This window comes from Ciona robusta, chromosome 9 (genome assembly GCF_009617815.1).
Source record: "Ciona robusta chromosome 9, ASM961781v2".
In the NCBI taxonomy this organism is placed as follows: domain Eukaryota; kingdom Metazoa; phylum Chordata; class Ascidiacea; order Phlebobranchia; family Cionidae; genus Ciona; species Ciona robusta.
In genome coordinates this window covers 5,394,814-5,414,694 of record NC_143243.1, presented here as the reverse complement: position 1 = coordinate 5,414,694, position 19,881 = coordinate 5,394,814, and the positions used below count along the sequence as shown (strand labels likewise).

General features: G+C 34.4%; 2 protein-coding genes across 3 annotated transcripts; one reads left to right on the top strand and one right to left on the bottom strand.

Moving 5' to 3' along the window:
- The first annotated feature begins 2,557 nt into the window (after positions 1–2,557).
- On the top strand, positions 2,558–16,423 carry LOC149731496 (von Willebrand factor A domain-containing protein 3A-like). Of its 2 annotated transcripts, XM_089884608.1 has the most exons (31): positions 2,559–2,815; positions 3,183–3,312; positions 3,808–3,932; positions 4,014–4,085; positions 4,244–4,298; positions 4,453–4,554; positions 4,932–5,038; positions 5,287–5,412; positions 5,655–5,844; positions 6,260–6,376; positions 7,032–7,193; positions 7,527–7,607; positions 7,818–7,898; positions 8,134–8,228; positions 8,546–8,665; positions 8,946–9,020; positions 9,222–9,366; positions 9,856–9,942; positions 10,360–10,471; positions 10,871–11,019; positions 11,320–11,421; positions 11,558–11,630; positions 11,816–12,030; positions 12,309–12,452; positions 12,974–13,120; positions 13,696–13,802; positions 13,973–14,117; positions 14,552–14,700; positions 15,174–15,300; positions 15,687–15,784; positions 16,123–16,423. In XM_089884608.1, the coding sequence occupies exons 1-31, from the start codon at positions 2,769–2,771 to the stop codon at positions 16,220–16,222; spliced, it is 3,585 nt and encodes a 1,194-aa protein (XP_089740734.1). In that variant the 5' UTR covers positions 2,559–2,768; the 3' UTR covers positions 16,223–16,423. The 2 variants fall into 2 exon arrangements, with proteins under 2 accessions (XP_089740735.1, XP_089740734.1); XM_089884609.1 differs by lacking the exon at positions 4,453–4,554 and having other exon boundaries at positions 2,558–2,815.
- LOC149731495 (ubiquitin-conjugating enzyme E2 E1-like) lies at positions 16,411–19,803 on the bottom strand. Its single transcript, XM_089884632.1, has 6 exons — positions 19,430–19,803; positions 18,813–18,976; positions 18,556–18,606; positions 17,923–18,055; positions 17,451–17,598; positions 16,411–17,076 (listed from the first exon to the last, which is right to left on the bottom strand). The coding sequence occupies exons 1-6, from the start codon at positions 19,589–19,591 to the stop codon at positions 16,979–16,981; spliced, it is 756 nt and encodes a 251-aa protein (XP_089740758.1). The 5' UTR covers positions 19,592–19,803; the 3' UTR covers positions 16,411–16,978.
- Positions 19,804–19,881: the final 78 nt, after the last annotated feature.

Here is a 19,881-nt window from a genome sequence, read left to right as displayed (position 1 = left end):
CAGCATGTCCCAAAATGTACTTTTTAAATGACCACATCAGCAACATTTATTTTAGTACAAAAAAGTTTCATACGTCAAATTACTATGAAGAAATGCAGAAAGCAGCACATTATCTAAAGTGTTTGGATTGGTGGCCATTGTGGTACAAGCATAGCGATAGTGAATAAATCTGAATGGTTTCTATCATTTAAGTATTTGTTGATACTCCCCCTTTCTACAGTTTCCTCTTGATACCATAGTAACTGTTATATTGTTCACAGATAAAGTTCCAAAAGATCAAGTAAGATGAAGTATACTAAGGCAGTGCAAACACTTCTTCACATTGTTTTTCCAGCACTAAAAAAATATTAAACAATTTTTGAAAATTCATGCTTTGTTTATTTTATCATATCTGGCTCACTGGCTGTTCCACCACGCACCCAGGAGGCCGCCATTCTGCGTGATCGTTAGTTTTTTACAGGACCTTCGCATGTGCTTCAGGTACAACAACGTTTTTAAACGATGTCTGAACCAAAAACACTGCCTTATTATACCTGGTTCAAGTATGGTATCTATTATAAGTCATTCTACATTACCTACCCCCTCCAGTACCGAGTAAAATCATTACATTCTACACTACCTACCCCCTCCGGTACCGAGTAAAATCATTACATTTCTACATTACCTACCCCCTCCGGTACCGAGTAAAATCATTACATTCTACACTACCTACCCCCCTCCGGTACCGAGTAAAATTATTACATTTCTACACTACCTACCCCCCTCCGGTACCGAGTAAAATTATTACATTTCTACACTACCTACCCCCTCCGGTACCGAGTAAAATCATTACATTTCTACACTACCTACCCCCTCCGTACCGAGTAAAATCATTACATTTCTACACTACCTACCCCCCTCCGGTACCGAGTAAAATCATTACATTTCTACACTACCTACCCCCTCCGGTACCGAGTAAAATCATTACATTTCTACACTACCTACCCCCCTCCGGTACCGAGTAAATCATTACATTTCTACACTACCTACGCCCTCCGGTACCGAGTAAAATCATTACATTTCTACACTACCTACCCCCCTCCGGTACGAGTAAAATCATTATTTCTACACTACCTACGCCCCTCCTGTACCGAGTAATCATTACATTTCTACACTACCTACCCCCTCCGTACCGAGTAAAATCATTATATTTCTACACTACCTACCCCGCTCCGGTACCGAGTAAAATCATTACATTTCTACACTACCTACCCCCCTCCGGTACCGAGTAAAATCATTATATTTCTACACTACCTACCCCCTCCGGTACCGAGTAAAACGTAGTAAAATCATTACATTCTACACTACCTACGCCCCCTCCTGTACCGAGTACAATCATTAAATTTCTACACTACCTACCCCCTCCGGTACCGAGTACAATCATTACATTTCTACACTACCTACCCCCCTCCGGTACCGAGTAAAATCATTACATTTCTACACTACCTACGCCCTCTCCTGTACCGAGTACAATCATTACATTTCTTCACTACCTACCCCCCTCCGGTACCGAGTAAAATCATTATATTTCTACACTACCTACCCCCCTCCTGTACCGAGTACAATCATTACATTTCTACACTACCTACCCCTCCGGTACCGAGTAAAATCATTATATTTCTACACTACCTACCCCGCTCCGGTACCGAGTAAAATCATTACATTTCTACACTACCTACCCCCCTCCGGTACCGAGTAAAATCATTATATTTCTACACTACCTACGCCCCTCCGGTACCGAGTAAAATCATTACATTTCTACACTACCTACGCCCCCTCCTGTACCGAGTACAATCATTAAATTTCTACACTACCTACCCCCCTCCGGTACCGAGTACAATCATTACATTTCTACACTACCTACCCCCCTCCGGTACCGAGTAAAATCATTACATTTCTACACTACCTACGCCCTCTCCTGTACCGAGTACAATCATTACATTTCTTCACTACCTACCCCCTCCGGTACCGAGTAAAATCATTATATTTCTACACTACCTACCCCCCTCCTGTACCGAGTAAAATCATTACATTTCTACACTACCTACCCCCCTCCGGTACCGAGTAAAATCATTACATTTCTACACGACCTACCCCCCTTCGGTACCGAGTAAAATCATTACATTTCTACACGACCTACCCCCCTCCGGTACCGAGTAAAATCATTACATTTCTACACTACCTACCCTCCTCAGGTACCGAGTAAAATCATTACATTTCTACACGACCTACCCCCCTCCGGTACCGAGTAAAATCATTACATTTCTACACTACCTACCCCCCTCCGGTACCGAGTAAAATCATTACATTTCTACACGACCTACCCCCCTTCGGTACCGAGTAAAATCATTACATTTCTACACGACCTACCCCCCTCCGGTACCGAGTAAATCATTACATTTCTACACTACCTACCCCCTTCGTATACCGAGTACAATCATAACATGTAACACTGCGCCTACCCCCCTGGTAGCGAACAAAAACATTACTTATACGTCGCAGACGAGTGATAGTAATCTCTCGAACGATCAAATTGAAACGAAGGAAAAAGGTTTTTACACGAAAAAAAGGGGATTCTCTCAAAATGTAAATTCCTGATTTGGCCTACGCCGCGCGAGGGGGGTGTTATAGGCTGTACCATAATTGATAGTAACCTGTGGCTGTTTTCAATAGCACGACGAGTTAATGAAGTATTTTAGTTACGTGTATCTTAAACGTGATGATTAAACATGCAAGAAATATTGGATAACGCTCAAATATTCAATGGTGTTGACAGGTAATATGTTTATAAGTAGTTTGAATACGATTGGATTTACAACTTGCAAAGTGCTTTTTTGTTTGCCAATCATGCCTCTAATTAAGTTCTGTATCTTTGATGTTGTTAAATATAAACTTTTTAATTTTTTCATGTATTTTAAATAGTTTTTATTTATTCTTAGTATTTATGTTAATAAATGATAAATGGTATATAAGGTATATTGTCATTTCATGATATATATAAATATAAAATTTATTTTTTTAATAATATTTTGTCATTTCATGATAATATATAAATCCAAATTTCTTTTTTCATTTAAATATATATTCAGGATCACAAATATTAATTCGGGTTTGTTAAAATAAAAGTTCTGTTAAATCCACAGCTCCAGTCAATGTGATGATTCCAAGGCTTTCCCCAGACCCCCATGGAGAACTGACACTGTTGACAAATATTCCCTCAAACCTCAATCTAATCTCATGGTGACACATGTCAATCAAACACTGGCTTTGCAGGTGTGGAAGTTTCTAAGAAATTAAAAATTAAAATAACAGTAATGTAAAACTCAATGCTTAAAAGTATTTGTAATAAAATTCATATTTGAATTTTTTTAGCTGATTTTATTATTTTATATGAACCAGATTTTTGCGTATTGTTTTCTCAACAGTAATATGTTGTGAAATGGTAAAGTATCTTACTTAGACCTATAGTTTCTAAATATATGCACCAAATATCTGGAATGTTAGTTTTAGTTTTCAGTTAGTGGGCACTGAGTTTATTTTATTATTTTTGAGTTCATTTTTTTCACACATATTTTGTATTTGTCGCAGGAAAAAAACACTTGTAAAAGTTAAACAACATCAAATACCGATTTAACCATTAAACATGCAGGGTCTAAACTGGGACTGATGTCATATTCCCAATATAGCATAGTTCTCCTTTTATTTCAAGACGATTTTGTCACATTTTAAAATAAACCAGGCATGTTGGTAATTATGTATATTACACAGAAAGCAAAGAAGTTTTCAGCCACCCCAAATAAAACACAAACTTCAGAGGAATGGTTAATGAATCATGACCTCACCTACCAAGAGATAACTCTTAAGGATTTGCTTCTAAAGGGAAAACAAGTCAAGTATGTTTTGTGTTTTTTTATGTCATGCTGTCAAAATTTTATATGTTTTGGATTTTTTCTAAAGTTAAAAAAAATACACAGAAAAGCAGGAGAGGGAAAACACCTTGTGTTTGATGCAACTGTTATTACAGAAATGGAATACAAATTAAATATGTAAGTGCAAAGTTGTTATAATCTCTCTTTACACTAAAGTTAAATATTAGTGGTAATTTAAATTGTAGCCTATGTATTGTTGTAAAGCTAAATGTTAAGTACCTGGATTAGCTGATTGCTTATTGGAATATTTTTTTTTTATTCTTTATATTTTACAGGGCAATTGAGCAATATCACATGAGAGTTAAATGGCTTTTAGAGGGAAGCAAAAAGGTATGAATTTTCCTATTTTTGGTGGCCAACATAGACAATTACTTTATTTAATTCAAGTCCACCATGTTGGTTAATCCCACTGTGTTTGGTATGTGATTTGCACTAGTTAAAGGGACCTTGCATTGAATGAAATATATGTCATAATTATTTTCAGTTGTTTGGACTGGTAAAAGGGGAAAGAGTTGGTGTTCTTATTGACTCCTCTGATGCTAATACTGGCTTTGGAAGGCTGCAAGATTTCCAGCAATCTTTACTGGTAATACTACATTTAGTTGATGCTATGCTTACATTTGGGTGTCGTGGCAAAGTGGTTAGCGTTCACCGCTATCATTGTGAGCGTGCGTGCCCTTGGGCAAGAAACTTAACGGCAATTGCTCCAACCCAGTGGTCACGAATGAGTGGTTTAAATTATCAGCCATAAATAAAAAAATAAAAAAATAAATCCTAAAAATAATCACCTACAAAATAACATACATGGTAACTTGTAAGCTTGCACAAGATGTATAAAACAGAACGTGCCTGTTATCTGTTATAAAGACTGATCTTTTCTAGCTACATGAGGATAAAGCAAGTTACATTACCTATATTTAATACAAGCAAAAATAAAAAGAAAGTTGAAACAATTTCTTGCAGTATTTGATGGACGAACAACTGAAGTATAAGAAGTCATTATACTTGTTAAGTTTTGGAAGCGAACCTGAAAGTTTATGGAACCATGCAAGAGACCTCAACCTAAGAACGTAAGTTTTATGGCTGAATTTTTTAGAGAAACCAATATCATGATAAGTTAGATTGCCTGAAATAAATACATTTGTTTTATTATAAGTTAAAATATAAGTAAAGGAATGAAAACCAATGAAAAATCGGAATAAATGACAATAGTAATTTCACAATGCGGAATGTATAAGATAGATAACCATTAGTTAAAAAGCTAGTTGTAAGAAATAATTAGTGAAGAAAAAGCATTGTATTATTATTTACTATCTAGTTTAGAAGAAGCGCGAGATTTTATCCGGGGTCTCCATCCTGCTGGAGGATGCAATTTACTCGAATCTTTCAAAAAAGTTCTTCAAGTGAAAAAACTTAACTCCCTTCTGATTATTCTTGGAAATTGGTAAGTTGAATGTACTTGTGTATTTTACATAAAACAGAAAAAAAAATGTGTTATAGCGACTGTAAGTATCCTGCCATGCGAGGATAGAACAAGTTACATTCATTCATTCATTCATAACTTAATTGGTTAACAAAATCCATATAAAGTAGCCAAAATTCAATTAGATGATATCCGAATATAATCCTAAAAAAAAGTACCAGATTTCCCAAACTAGTAACTTATGTTGTGTTTTGTCCATCTAGCCCAGACCAGACTTCTTCCGTATTGTTTGACTACATACAGCAGTGTTTGCTTGGTAGAAATCTACCCGTACATGCCGTGGCATATGATACAAGTAACCACTTGACGCATGACACACTGAAGAAATTGGCTCAGCATTCAAATGGAAGATATCATTGTTACAACTCCTCTGATGACAGAGAAGTCTATAAGGTAAAGTTTTGTTAATCACCCACTAAGTAACATACTTGGTGACTTGTAAGCTAACACAAGGTGTATGAAACAGAACACCATGTTTAACGACTGTAGTTTTCTGGCCATGCGAGGTTAAAGTAAGTTACATTCATTCATTCAAGACTGGTTTTAATAGGCCTTCACCTTTGTGTTTAATATCACATTTATTGTTCCAATATTGGTACAGAGCTTCTTTTACCACCCAGAAACAAAGCATTTTGTTTAATGGTGAAATTTAGTTACACATTTACACTTTAATTTATTTGTGAGTGTACAAAAAATGATTTACCTACCATAACAGTCAAAGACTTTATGAATCTGTAGTAAATTCTACCAACTAATATACATGTATAGTTTTTATTCCTTTTCATTGCAATGAAATGTCCAATGGCAGAGCTTCGATATCCAGCTGTTACTGAGAGAAGCACAGCGGGCAGTTGATGTCATTTCCAAAATTAAACAGATGAGAACTGGAATGCTTGGCGATGCTTTGATCAGCATAGAAAACGAGGTAAACACATAACATGCTGATTTTTTAAATTGGCAAACTGTATGATGTATTTGCAGTTTGTTTTTGTCTGCCCAATAGTTTTATTTGCCATTTGTCTCTGTTTTTCACACAAAAGAGTTTGGCGCCTTGACACAGTGATTAGGGTTCCTGCCTTTAACCAAAAAGATGTTCGAGGCTGAAGGCTCTATGCTGCTACCATTGTGAGCGTAAGTCCGCTGGGCGAGACAATAAATGACATTTGCTCCAACCCAGTGGTTACTTATGTGTTGTCAATTTGTCAGCCATGCATTAAAATTAATCCAAAAAACAATTACTCACAAAGTTTTATATGTGCTGGTAACTTATAAGCGGGCACGAGGTGCTTGAAAAAGATCATTCGTAATTTAACAACCATTCTCACTCCGCCATGCAAGGATAAATAAGTTACATTCATTTATTTATACATATATTGTAACCTGAATCAGACTTGAGTTTTATAAACAGAACACCTGTGTTAATAATAACTGTTGCTTTCCCGCCACGCGAGAATAAATAGGCTACATTCATTCATTAATTTATCCATACTCTTAAGAGGGCATAACATGTATAAAACAGAACAATTATATTATAACTAATGCTTTTGCCACGCCAGGATAAATAAGTTACATTCATTCAGATATCTCTAGAAGTCGGTCGTTTATCCAATGCTCGTTTTCTTCCCCGGCCCCCTAACCACCACCGTCCACTGAGCATCGAGACCCCAAACTTTCACCCACAACCATCCGTTGCATGGCTTGCCGAGAGTGGACTGCGTGCCAATAACTTGAACCTTTACCAGGTCAGATTTTTACTGTTTATTTGATGAGGATATAGAGTAGGGTGGGGGAGATGGGACATCTTTTCATTCGATTTTCTTGTCCCATTTGATAGAAAACGAAGAAAATTCAAAGAGTTATAAAACCCTACTTCTATAGGGTTTTATACCGTTGTTAATTGTTTAAAACACGATCAAGATATTTGGATATTATGTGCAGAAGGTGTAAGTGTAACGTCTTTCCCAACCAAACTATATGTCAAATTGTAAATGATTTTGTAGATATTTTTAACACTGAACACCAACTTGGAAGTTGACGTACAATTAAAATTGAGAACTCAACCAGATATTTTTCAGATTTTAGCACCAAATGCCTTCGATCCAGTTCAAGATTTTGTTCCAATTTTAAGAAAACCTGTTGGTTCAAAAGTGCATGGGGTAAGTGGAATCTTTTCTCTAAAACTATATTTTAGGCTCCTTTTTCCTAATTTTTGAATGAAAAAGTTTTGAATGTTTGACTTAATTTTTAAAATTAGGTTTCTTTTACTTCTTTTTTAAATTTAGGTTTGTTTTATTAAATTTTTAAATTTAAGTTTGTTTTACTTATTTTTGAATTTAGATTTGTTTTATTTAATTTTTGAATTACAGAAAGCAATGCAGCAGTTTGAATGGCACGATGGTTCAATGAAGAATGTTCATGTTGATGTGGCAATGTTGTTTGAGTATCAGGTAATATATTATCTTGTGCTTTATGTGATTTTATTAAGCATTTGGGCTACTTAGTAGTTTTGGATGTTAAATTAACTGTCAAGTTTTGATACAGATGTTAACTTTATTTTTAATTTTAAAATATAATTTGGACATATGAAATTTAGGCTGTGTAAAGCATTAAGCATAAATTTATAGAAACCATTGTTTAAAGTTATTGTTTATGTTTAATAAAAATATGTTTTTTATGTTTTAGAAACAACTTGGGTGTGCCGTGAAAACTTTTGAGCGAAGAATTGAATGGCTGGCATCTGGTAGTCGGAAAATTTGGGGGACAATTTGTGAAAAAAGGTAACTGAAATAAACATTACATGTATGGTCCTATGCCTTTTCTAGAAATTTCTCCGAGCTTTGCATATTTCTGATTTTTGTGGTTATAGTATTGAGTTTAATGTAACTTACTTTATCCTTGCCTGGCCAGAAAACGACAGTCGTTATAACAAAGGTGTTCTGTTTTATACACCTCATGCCAACCTACGACTTACTACAAATGAAACTTTGTGGGTAATTGCTTTCAAAATTGGATACTTTCAAACAGTAAAATAAGCGTACTATTTTACCAATAAACATTTGAAAATTTTGGTTTAAAAATTGACTTATTTTTTCAGGGTAATACTAATGGTTGACACATCAATCTCCAACAAAGCTTACATCATCCATCTACAACATTCTTTAAGATTGCTTCTTGAGCAACAAATGGGAAACAAGCAAGCATTCAATATTATAGCGTGAGTAGCCACTTAGGAATTTATGTTAGCATTGTAACGCTCTTGAGTGTAGCCCTTAAAGTATCTTTGTGTGGTGGTGCAACAACAGTCGTTGTTATAACACAAGTCCCTGTTTTTTGTGCCTTGTGCACGCTTTTAAGTATACCAAAAAGTAATTACTGTTTAGTGATTTGCCCTAGCACTAACAGAATGACGAATCAAAATATTGTTTTTAATAAAATTGTGTTTGGACCTACCGCGTTATTTTCAATGACTTTAAATTTTATTTTGTTTATTGTAGATTTGGAAGTCACCCAAAAATGTGGAAACCTCATATGGTAAAGCCATCACCAGAAAATTTGCAAGCTGCTTGGAAGTAAGTGTGGTGGATTTAATGATGGTTTTACATGTCCAAATTAACAGTAAAAAAAACTAAAAAAAGGTAATGATTTGTGAATCATTGTTTAATAGGTTAAACCAAACTTCTAAAATATAAGTTACGAACATTCATGCAAGGATAAATAAACAGTAATGAGAACCCTCTTTATTTTTTAATGTCGTTTTTTTCCCACCTTAGTTGGGTACAGAACTTGGAAGCAAGTGGTGGAAGAAATGTGATGTCAGCTTTCCGCACAGCTATTGAGAATGGAGAGGATATTAAGATGTTTGGAGGACCACAAGCGATCTACGTCATTAGCAGTGGTGTCCCAGATCAAGAAGAGGTAGGGTAATGCTACCATTGTGGGTGAATGTGCTTAGGCAAGACACTTAACAGCAATTGCTCCAACCCAGTTGTCACTAATACGTTGTCCAAATTATCAGCCATACATAAAAAAATTAAAGCATCTCCCAAAAAAATAATCACCCACAAAGTAACATACATGGTAACTCGTAATCTGGCACGCAGTGTATGAACACTGTGTTATAACGACTGTCCTTTTCCGGCCACGTAAGGATAAAGTAAGTTACATTCATTCATTGATTTAACCCAGTGGTCTTAATTGGATGTTCAAATTATCGGCCATACATAAAAAACAAACAAAAAATAATCACCTATAAAGTAACATACATGCTAACTCAAAAGGTGGTACCAGGTGTGTGAAAGAGAAAACCCATAGTTTTTGTCAATTTATTTTGCATTTTTACTATATGTAAGCGGTATCAACACTCATAGCTTAAGTGTCTAACATTAAGTGTGCATATTACTCCAGGATGTATTATGCTCCTTTGTAAGCGAGTGTACCATTGGATCAGAACTAAAAGTCCATACAATTCTCTTCAGCATAGATGATTACAGTGTAAGTAATTCAACCATGCTTATTTTTATAAAGCTTATTTATTAAATTCTTCAAGTTAGGTGTAAAAGTACATTAAAAATAAATTTGAATTAAAATAAAGTGTACAGTGCTGTGGCTAATTGGTTAGCGTGCATGCCTCTAACCCAGAGGTTATGGGTTCAAGGCTCTACCACTGTGAGCGTATGTGTCCTTGTTCAAGACACTTAACGGTAATTGCTTCAACCCAGTGGTCACTAATGGGTTGTCAAATTATCAGCCACACATAAAAAAATAATCGGCCACAAAGTAACATACTTTGTAACTTGTAAACTGGCACAAGGTGTATGAAACTAAACAATAAACACCCATTTTATAACGACTGTCGTTTTCCGGGTATGCTAGGATAAAGAAGTTAAATTCAAGTTTCTTTGTTAATAGTTGAGTGATTCTGAGTTACCAAGTCGATACGCCACCATGCCGCAAACAGCAGATTATTTACGGAATTTTGCACACGCTGGATCCGGACGTTTTCATTGGTTCAGAGAAACAGGTATGCTTTCTGGATGTTTATCATAGGAGAAATGACTCGTTATCATGTGAATCAAAAAATGATTTTATCTTTGGTGGGAAAACTACAGTCGTTATAACATGTGGGTAATTTTTCATACACCTGGTAAAGTCTAAGCAGGCTTGATGTTGTGAGAAATAAGCATTTGTTTAAATATATCACAGACTCCTAAATGGTTATGCACACTTGATATTACCAACAAAACCTGCACCACATCCTTTTAAAAAATTATGTTTTTACCCAATCTCACACACCCTGCCCTTTACCATAAGAACACATGTTTATGTCAACCTGATGTCCTTAAATCAATATTGATGACTGTATATGTTTTGCCTGTACACTGCACGTACAAAAAATTAATTACATTATATTCCACTTCAGGGGTTGTAGAAAGTGACGACATCATAGCAATAACTCGAGAGATGGATCGCGTGGTTCATTACTCACAACGTTGCTCGCTGTTAGTGGAGTCAGTCAAGGCAAGAGATGATTTAAGGAGAGAGCAATCAGCTTTAAAACAAAGTCGATTAGTAAGTGAATTGGAGCTTGGGAATTATAATAATTTAAAATTGATAATGCTTGACATTCTAAAGGGTGGCCAATAAACAATAAAATGTTTACATTTTTGTAAAAAAAATGACATTAGGTTTTTTTTTGTAAAAAAATTTTCATAATTTTTTTTTATTCAATTATTTTTAATTTTTACAAATTGTGGAAGGTATTTAATGGTTCTCGTCTCTGGTGTGTTCTATTCTTGAAACATTCATTCTAACTAAAAAGCTTATTGCTCAGATCAGTGTCGTTATTATAATTGGTTTGTTTAAATACAGATGATTTGTAATGGGGATTTTAACCGAAAAAAGAAAACTGAGATGGTGAAACAAATAGAGTTCATTGAACCACGACCAACAGCTTTGACCTTGGCTAGGATGGTAAATTATATCAATTTTCCAAACTGTTTTAAAAAAAGGGCTAGAAATTTACAGCAGAGTCTAAATTTTGTATAAATTATTTTAATCGATTTTTTTTAATGCAAAAATTATTTTAAATAAAAAGGTTATTTTTTAGAATCGCCAAGAAGCTGAAACAACTAAAGCACTCGCATGGAAAGTATCAAATAGAAATGCTAGCTTACCACCAAGTAAGTAAAAGCATTCAAACTAAAACTTATTATTTGAATAAATATAACCCCAAACTTACATATATGGTAAATCGTAAGCTGGCACGAGATGTATGAAAAAGAACACCCGTGTTATAAAGACTATCATTACTTCGCTATGTAAGAATAAAGCAAGTTACACCCATTCATTCGATTCTTATATAAAGCACCATACAAAAGTCAGTCTACCGATGAAGAAACTTCATCAAATCGACCGCAATCGTCCAAAAAATCTCGCCGGCCACAAAAAGAAACTTTCTACACAGAGGATAAAAACTCCGTGGGTGTTGTGTACAAGAAATATCCCAAGAAAAAAAGTGTAAGAAAAGCAGTCCCTGAACCTATTTTTCCACAAATGGAAGAGAGAATTACTTCTAAACAAGTAAGTTCTATTGTTTAATACAATATTTGTATATAAAATTTTACAATTACCTCATAACTTGTGTAACTGGTTTAGCATTATTTCTAGTTCGGAGATTTTACAATTTAAAATTACAATTTTGTAAAAATTGAAAAATCACAACTTTTTTGTAGAAAATTTTACAATTTCTTTATAACTTTACCAAATAGTTTCAGCATGATTTCTAATTATGAGATTTTAAAATTTAAAAATTTTGTAAAAAAAATCCTTGCCTTTTCATTAAAATGCCCTCTCCTCAGTGGCTACGAAAGTATGGAATCAAAAAAATGAAGTTGGACTTAAACAGATATGTGTCTGGACCTGTGTGTATTCATAAGAAGGCAAGAAGCAAGAATGTAACCTCAAAGTGGTTCTGCTCCATCTTTCCCAGCGTGGATATTGATGTGAGAATTTGTTCTCGAATTTTACTTATGTATATTTTTTACAATTTAAATGACCAATGTACACTGCATGTTTTCTAATTACTACAATAGTAGTTGGCATAATAAATAAAAAAATTGTAACAGTCAAGATTAACCAGTATGACACACATAGTACAAAAATTGGCTATTGCTTCACCCAGGGGTCACTAGCAGGATTTTTTGAATTTACAGAAAAAACAGCCATACAGAAAAAACAATCACCTACAAAGTAACATGCTTGGTAACTCGTAAGCGGGCACGAGGTGTATGAAACAGAACACCTGTGTTCTAATGACTGTCCGTCGTTTCCAAACCGCCCGAACACAAAGAAAATTTACCAAAAAATTTGAAAGATAATTCTTAAAATCTCAAAATGTACAGTTCGGAGTGTTTAAACTAAATGATAAAATGTGATACAGTTGCATTCTTCTATTTAAGCTACTTTTCATTCAAGAACTCTTCTACAAATGAAGTAACTTGTTTTACCTTTAAATTGCACATAGGGCCAAGTACGACACATTGACATGCAAGAGTCGGAGATGGTTGAATATGAGAAACATGTTGTGACTTTAATACGTCGATACCTTACCAGAATGCAATGGTTATTGTCAGGAAGTAGGAAAATGTTTGGATCAATCTTGGAAAGCAATGTGAGTAATTTTATTAATTGGGGTAATGGGCCAACTCTGGATCCTAGGACCCATGGCCTGCCATGCTGCGGGACATCACCCGGATAGAATAGAATATTTTATTAATGTTTATTAAGTTTTTACATTTTGAACCGTTGTTTATTTATCCTACTGAATAATTGTATACATACCATATGTTATGACCTGTATTAAAGCTGTTTTGGCCTTTAGAATATACAGGAAGCTGTGGCTATGTGGTTTTGGCGCTTGCATTGCGATTATAGGATACCTTGGTTTGATGTTAAAGCAAGACAGTTAACGGCAATTGCTCCAACCCATTGACTCACTATGGGTTTCCCAAAATGTCAGCCACACAGAGAAAAAACTATTACCCACAAAGTTACATAGGTGGTAACACGTAACGGGGAACAAAGTGTTTTTCTTCATGTATCTGTGAGACAGCAGTAGGCTAATACTAAAAATAAAATGATTTTTTTTCATGTGTGTGTAACAGCAGGAAGGTATAACTAGTTTTTTTTTATGTGTGATAGTAGTAAGATTTAGGCTAACTAAAAATAAAATGAGTTATTATACAGGTTGTTATCCTGATTGATGTATCTGGTTCCATGAGTTACAATATGGATGAGCTAAAGAAGGAAATAACATCATTGATATGGGAGCAACTTAATGGGAACAAGACAGCGTATGTTAAACGATTGATTTTTATTTTAGTTTGATAATTTTTTAGACATATAATAAATCTATAAATAAATTTAATTTGTTTTACTACTAAAATACATATGTTGTGTTTTTATATTTTATTAACAAAATTTAAAAAATGTTTTTAAGTAATTCTGTGTTTTGTATCCGTAGGTTTAACATAGTTGCATTTTCCAACACAAGTACAAAGTGGCAAGATTCAATAACTGAATCAAATCAAAGTGCTTGCCACGATGCTGTGCAGTGGGTGTCTGCTCTAACAGCACATGGTGGTTCAGCTACTTTGAAAGCTATTCAGGTAACTATTGTAATCATTTTAAGTTATGCGGAAAATTGTGGGCATAAAGTTACGATTTATGAGTCGCATACTGGTATGGGCATTTCCAATATTTTGTTTCCATATGAAAAAAAATCCCAAAAAATAATCACCCACAAAGTAACGACTGTCGTTTTCCAGCCACGCTAGGATAAAGTAAGTTACATTCATTGATTTATTCATATATTTTCCTTGTCTACATTTGTATCATTAAACTCCTTTTTTTATACTTGGTGGATTTTACTTTACTTTTAGCTAAACCTTCTTATAGATTAAATAAAAGTTGGGTTTGAATGTGAAAAGAACTCTGGGTTTCTGTCTTGTATGAAACGCAGACTACACACATAAAGTGGCCACCATTTTCATTTGAAGCGCTACCTTACATGCGTACAAAATAAATGTCAAATATATTCCAGGTGGCACTTGCAGATGAAGAAGCAGAAGCAATATATTTGCTCACAGATGGTAAACCTGACTCCAGTATCAAGTTAACTCTATCTGAAGCAAGCAACCTCAACAAAAAGAATATTCCAATCCATACAATCTCCTTCAACTGTGACAACAGGTATATTGAAAAAAAGTACCCAAGAACACGATTTTTCGAAACTGGGGGTTGCGACCACTTGGTAACAAATTTCAGGGGTCAACCAAGAGAATACCAATTTTACACAAAATACTACATATACTATGCTATTAACTTTGAACGGTTGCGGAAATTTTATGATATTAAAATGGGATAGTGAGAAAAAAAGTTTGGGAAGCTTAGTTCTGGAATAGACAACGAAAAATTTACCTTGGAATTTTTTATTTAATGCTGTGGAAATTTTAGGATATTTAAAAGAGTTGTGAGCAAAAAGTTTAGAAAGCTCTGTTCTGAAAAAGACAATGATAAATTTACTTTGGAATTTTCGATTTCATGCATATAGTATACTATTATCCTTAAAAGGCTGTAGAAGTTGTAGAATTTTTGATTTAAACAAAGAAAATTTATTTTAAATTTTTGATTTAATGCTAATATTAACCGCAAACTCTGAGCAGAGAAGCAAATGATTTTTTGAAGAGCTTATCATCGAACAGTGGTGGTAGATTCCATCGTTGCCATGGAGAAGCAGATGCACAGTTTGCTATCCATCGACTCATGCAAGATGAATGCTTTGATGAAGATGTAAGTTGCATTAGATTAAGTTGATGCCAATTTGATTGTTTGTGACTTCGTTGCAATGCCATTCTGAGCAGATATGTCCTTCGGCAAAATACTTACCGGCAATTGCTCTAACACAGTGCTCACTAATTAAAAACTTCCTAACACATAATCACCCACAAAGTAACATACTTTGTAACTTGTAAACTGGCACGAGGTGTATGAAACATAACACCCGTGTTATAACAATTGTTAAATGCCTAAGAATGTTTTTTAAATAGGTTAACAAATAAAAGCCCCACTGGCATATTGAGTAAATTTGCCACCTTTTATCTTAGATATTAAGGTTTGCTTTAATAAAATTGTTGTAACCAGAAATTGGTAAACTGATATTTTTACTATATTTTCAGGATCCAAATCTCCCCAGCTTCCAAGGTGATGATTTGAAGAGGTTGAATGATGAAGTGAATAAAGCAAGGAAGTTTTTAACACAATCCAGGAGGTTTAAGTAAGTCTATTTATTCAGAACAAACAATCACGTCCATTTATTAAGAACAAACAACCACCATCATTTTTTTCTGTTTTTAACAATAAAAGTTACTCTCCCAAACTAAAATATTGTCTTGCCTAGATTCTATCATATTCTGTGGGTGAGATCCCAAGAAATGCCATGATTTATGCTAGGTTTGGCCTATTACCCCAGCACCCATGGTGCTACCTTATGCACCTCACCAGGTTTTAGAGTCTGCCGCTTTCACGATAGTAGGCTACAAGGGCTTTAATGCTATCTTGTGTAGATGAAAATATATCCAAACTTTTCAATAAACTACCTCTTATTATCTCTAGATCCATAATACAAGAGCATGAAGCTGAAACAAGAAAAGAACAAGAACCTCCAAGCCCCCTACCTAACAAGTGGATATCGGATAAACCGTTTTTACCATAAGGAAACAATACTGTACATATTCTAATATTATGTAAGTATTTGGCTAAAAACTATCATGTTTTTTCAATCCTGGTTGTGTTTAATATCTAATTCGTTACACATAATTCGTTACACATTCTTTTGATCATGTTTTCTTCTAGTGTCTGTAACTTAATAACTTGCACTACATAAAATACACTGTAGCCTAATGAAGTACATAAAGCTGTATTGCATGTGATGTACTGCACAGAAAGGAGGAAAAAAAAGCAAATGCGTGAGCGTGAGCCACTAAAGTGAACTGTGTTAGTTGTTAACCCATACAAAAAGGTTGAAAAACAACACCGAAAAAGGAATGTGTTTAAAACAAGATGAATTTCATACAAATTTGGGCATTTACATTTGTGAAACACACTTTGAGTGTTGATTAACTTCACATGTGCCTAATTGCTAGCCAAGTAAGGTTACTTACTTATGTACATTGATAGCAAATTCAGGTATAACATGCTCCCTTTTAACATGGTCCCTTCATTTCATTATTAACAAGTACAAAAAAGTTGTAAAAATTTAAGTGGCGTTTAAAATCAATTGTGAAATGCTCTTAAAACAAAACAACTGCCAGGTATGTTACAGTACCAATAGGAAACCAAAACAACATACATAGCTGGATTAAACAAACATTGTTACCTACAAGTATCTGCGTAACTAAGAACAGGGCGGTATAGAATTGTTATACAAAATGCGTTCTTTTGATTCGGATGGAGTAAAGGATGCAAGTATTCACGTGGCATATTTCTGTGTCCACTGCCGTGATATTCTGTCATGTTCCTCGCGGTTGGTAAAATACTGAGTGGCAATGTTTGCAACTAACGGATCAGCTGCAGAATATTGTATTGATTAATATTTAATGTTGTATCAATACATGGGAGTTTTGTTCTAAATAATAATGAGTTTTCTTTGTTCATTGATTAAATGGTAAATAGAATTTTTACAAAATTGGTTTTTGTTTTTATATCATGTGGTGTTAAAAACCAATTGAGAATTAATTACATAAGCATTAAAAAGTACAGAATGTTAAAAAACATACATAATGTTACAAAATGTCAAAAAAACAAACAGAAATTTTACAAAAAGGTCGTTATTCACATGTTGTTAAAAAATCAATAGGAAATCGGTTACATAAGCATTAAAAAAGTGTGGATTTTTATAAAACATGTAAAATGTTACAAAATGTCAAAAACAAACTGCTTACCTGGGTTGCAGTCTGAAAGTAAAGAGCAAACCGATAGCAGGACCTTTGAAACTGTTAGTGCTGGACTCCAATTATCTTTCAGCACATCTAAGCAAATTACTCCCTGGCTGTTGATATTACAGTGATAGATGCGAGTACGGAACGTAACCTGAAAAATTGGTTTCTATTAGAAGTGTGGTAACTAACATACATATACAGACATATACCCATTTATGTTCAAATAACAAAAACAACAGACATTTTTTATATAATAATAATAATACTACAAACCACAGTTAAAGTTGCCAAATAGGTTCTTTAAAAAATTATGGAATTTAATACGGTAATAAAAAGATGGGCCTGTCAAAAGAGTTAGTATTACATTTACAATTACATACAATATACAAACATAATGAAAAGGCAACATATTGGCAGCATTGGCCCTGTATTACATATTGTACAATTTCTAACTGAAAATTTAATATAGGCTTACTTTGGGAGGCTTAAATGGGTACTCCTGGGTGAAATGAATGTCAAGAAAAAAGATCCCACCCTCATATACAGAGCCAGGAGGTCCTAAAATGGTTGAAACCCACTCGTACAAGTTGTCTCCTTTTGGCCCAGCACTATAAATATTTAATTACAAATTAAAATTTCATAAATATGATAAGTAAAGCTTGTTGGTGAAAATGATATAGTATTCTTGATTTGAAGATAACAGGCTCTGGCAGTAAAGTTCATTGTTTAAGCTGTAGTGTTTCATAACCGTATGGTATACCACTATATTCTTTAAATTTTATAAAACATATATATAGTACGATGGAAAAAGATGGGACACCTTTTTATTCTATTTTCTGGCCCATTTGGTAGTAAACAAAGAACATTCAATAAATTATAAAACCATATCCTCACAACTCACAAAGACCAATGCTAATTGTTTAAAACATGATCAGAATATTTGGATACTATGTGATGTAGGTGTCCCACCTTCCCCACAGTACTATATTGTAATTTTATATCACTAAGTCTCAGGATTTTATGCCATTTCAATAGGCACTTAATGCCATTTTAATAGGTACAAAAATATTAGCAGTTACTTACATTTAAAAATAAACATCAAACTAACCTGCAGTTTGGTGGAGGATCCAATGTAATATCAGCCAGTTCTTTCTGCAACCTGTTAAATTGTGGTTATAAAAATGTGGTTATAAAACTACCTTAATCTGATGTAATCCAAAAAATAAAAGTTTCAGCATCTTCCAATATTATTTCCTATCTCTTTTTTTTGCAAACAAAATTTTCAAATGTGAAAAAAGAAAACTTCTTTTACAAATTCTTGTGCGTCAACAATGTCATCTTTTTTTTAAACAATACATTACAAACCTCTTTGCACTTGATGAAAGACCTCTTGGTGACTTAGACAACCAGACTTTTGAAGCTGAAGCCATCTCCCTGGCTCGCTTCTCACGGTCAAGTTTCAGCTTTTTTTCGCGTTCTGATTTTGATGTATCGCTACTTCCATTTTTCAGGTTGTGTTTGACCAGTTTCTGCATTTATTAAAACAAATTAATCCTTTTTAGATAATATGAAACAATTAATGGGAAACATTGTGCTGTGTACAAGATATATATAATGGGCTAAATGTAAGGGTAATATCATCAAAATGTTTTACGAACTTGGTTGATTGCTTTAAGGATATTTACTTTACCTATCTATATAAATGGTTACAAACCTACTAAAAAGGTATGGAAACAGCGCAACTCAATGGCACTAGTGAAGAATCCCCCCCCCTTATTTGCTAACCACTAACCCCTAACCACTAACCCCTATAACCACTAACCCCTATAACCACTAACCCCCTAACCATCAATCCCTAACCACCACCCTCTTCCACCAGCCTATTCTGCTTATACCAGAGGATTCTTTACTGGTGCCTAATAAATTATAATCCAAAATTATAATAACACATAACAGCTCGTACATAAAACAAATTTACATACAGTTTCCGGTGGCTGTGTGCTGGGAGCAGATTCATTGTTCTTAGCTTCCGTGGTTTCGTCTTTTTGCTCAACGACTTGCGAACTTGGCCCTGGAGTTTCATTATTTGGTTCGCTGCTGAAACTTTCCTCTGTAGCCCGTTGTTGCGATGTGGTTGCGGACATGGCCGAAAACAAATTCGGATTCACAAAATTCGAGCTACTATACGCAAACAGCAGTGGACTGCAAACTACTGCTAAACAATTGAAGCACTATGGTTGAAGTTTCCTATATCGGAAATGGGCCTTGAAGGAAAAAAGGCTATCGCTTTTCAACTATTTTTAAACTTGGTAAAATATTGATCAGTAAACCTAATTTATATTACGAATAAGCAATACAAGCACGAGTCCGTGTAAAAATTGTGGTTATTATGTAAGCGTCTTACGGGTTTCTTTTCTCTCGGCGATAGTTATAT

Coding starts and splice junctions, on each gene's coding strand:
- LOC149731496 (XM_089884608.1), top strand. CDS start 2,769: ATGCAAGAAATATTGGATAACGCTCAAATATTCAATGGTGTTGACAG. Junction 7,608..7,817: donor TTGGTTCAAAAGTGCATGGG/GTAAGTGGAATC, acceptor TTTGAATTACAG/AAAGCAATGCAGCAGTTTGA. Junction 14,118..14,551: donor CTACTTTGAAAGCTATTCAG/GTAACTATTGTA, acceptor AATATATTCCAG/GTGGCACTTGCAGATGAAGA.
- LOC149731495 (XM_089884632.1), bottom strand. CDS start 19,591: ATGTCCGCAACCACATCGCAACAACGGGCTACAGAGGAAAGTTTCAGC. Junction 18,977..19,429: donor GCACACAGCCACCGGAAACT/GTATGTAAATTT, acceptor TAATAAATGCAG/AAACTGGTCAAACACAACCT. Junction 18,607..18,812: donor CTTTCATCAAGTGCAAAGAG/GTTTGTAATGTA, acceptor ACAATTTAACAG/GTTGCAGAAAGAACTGGCTG.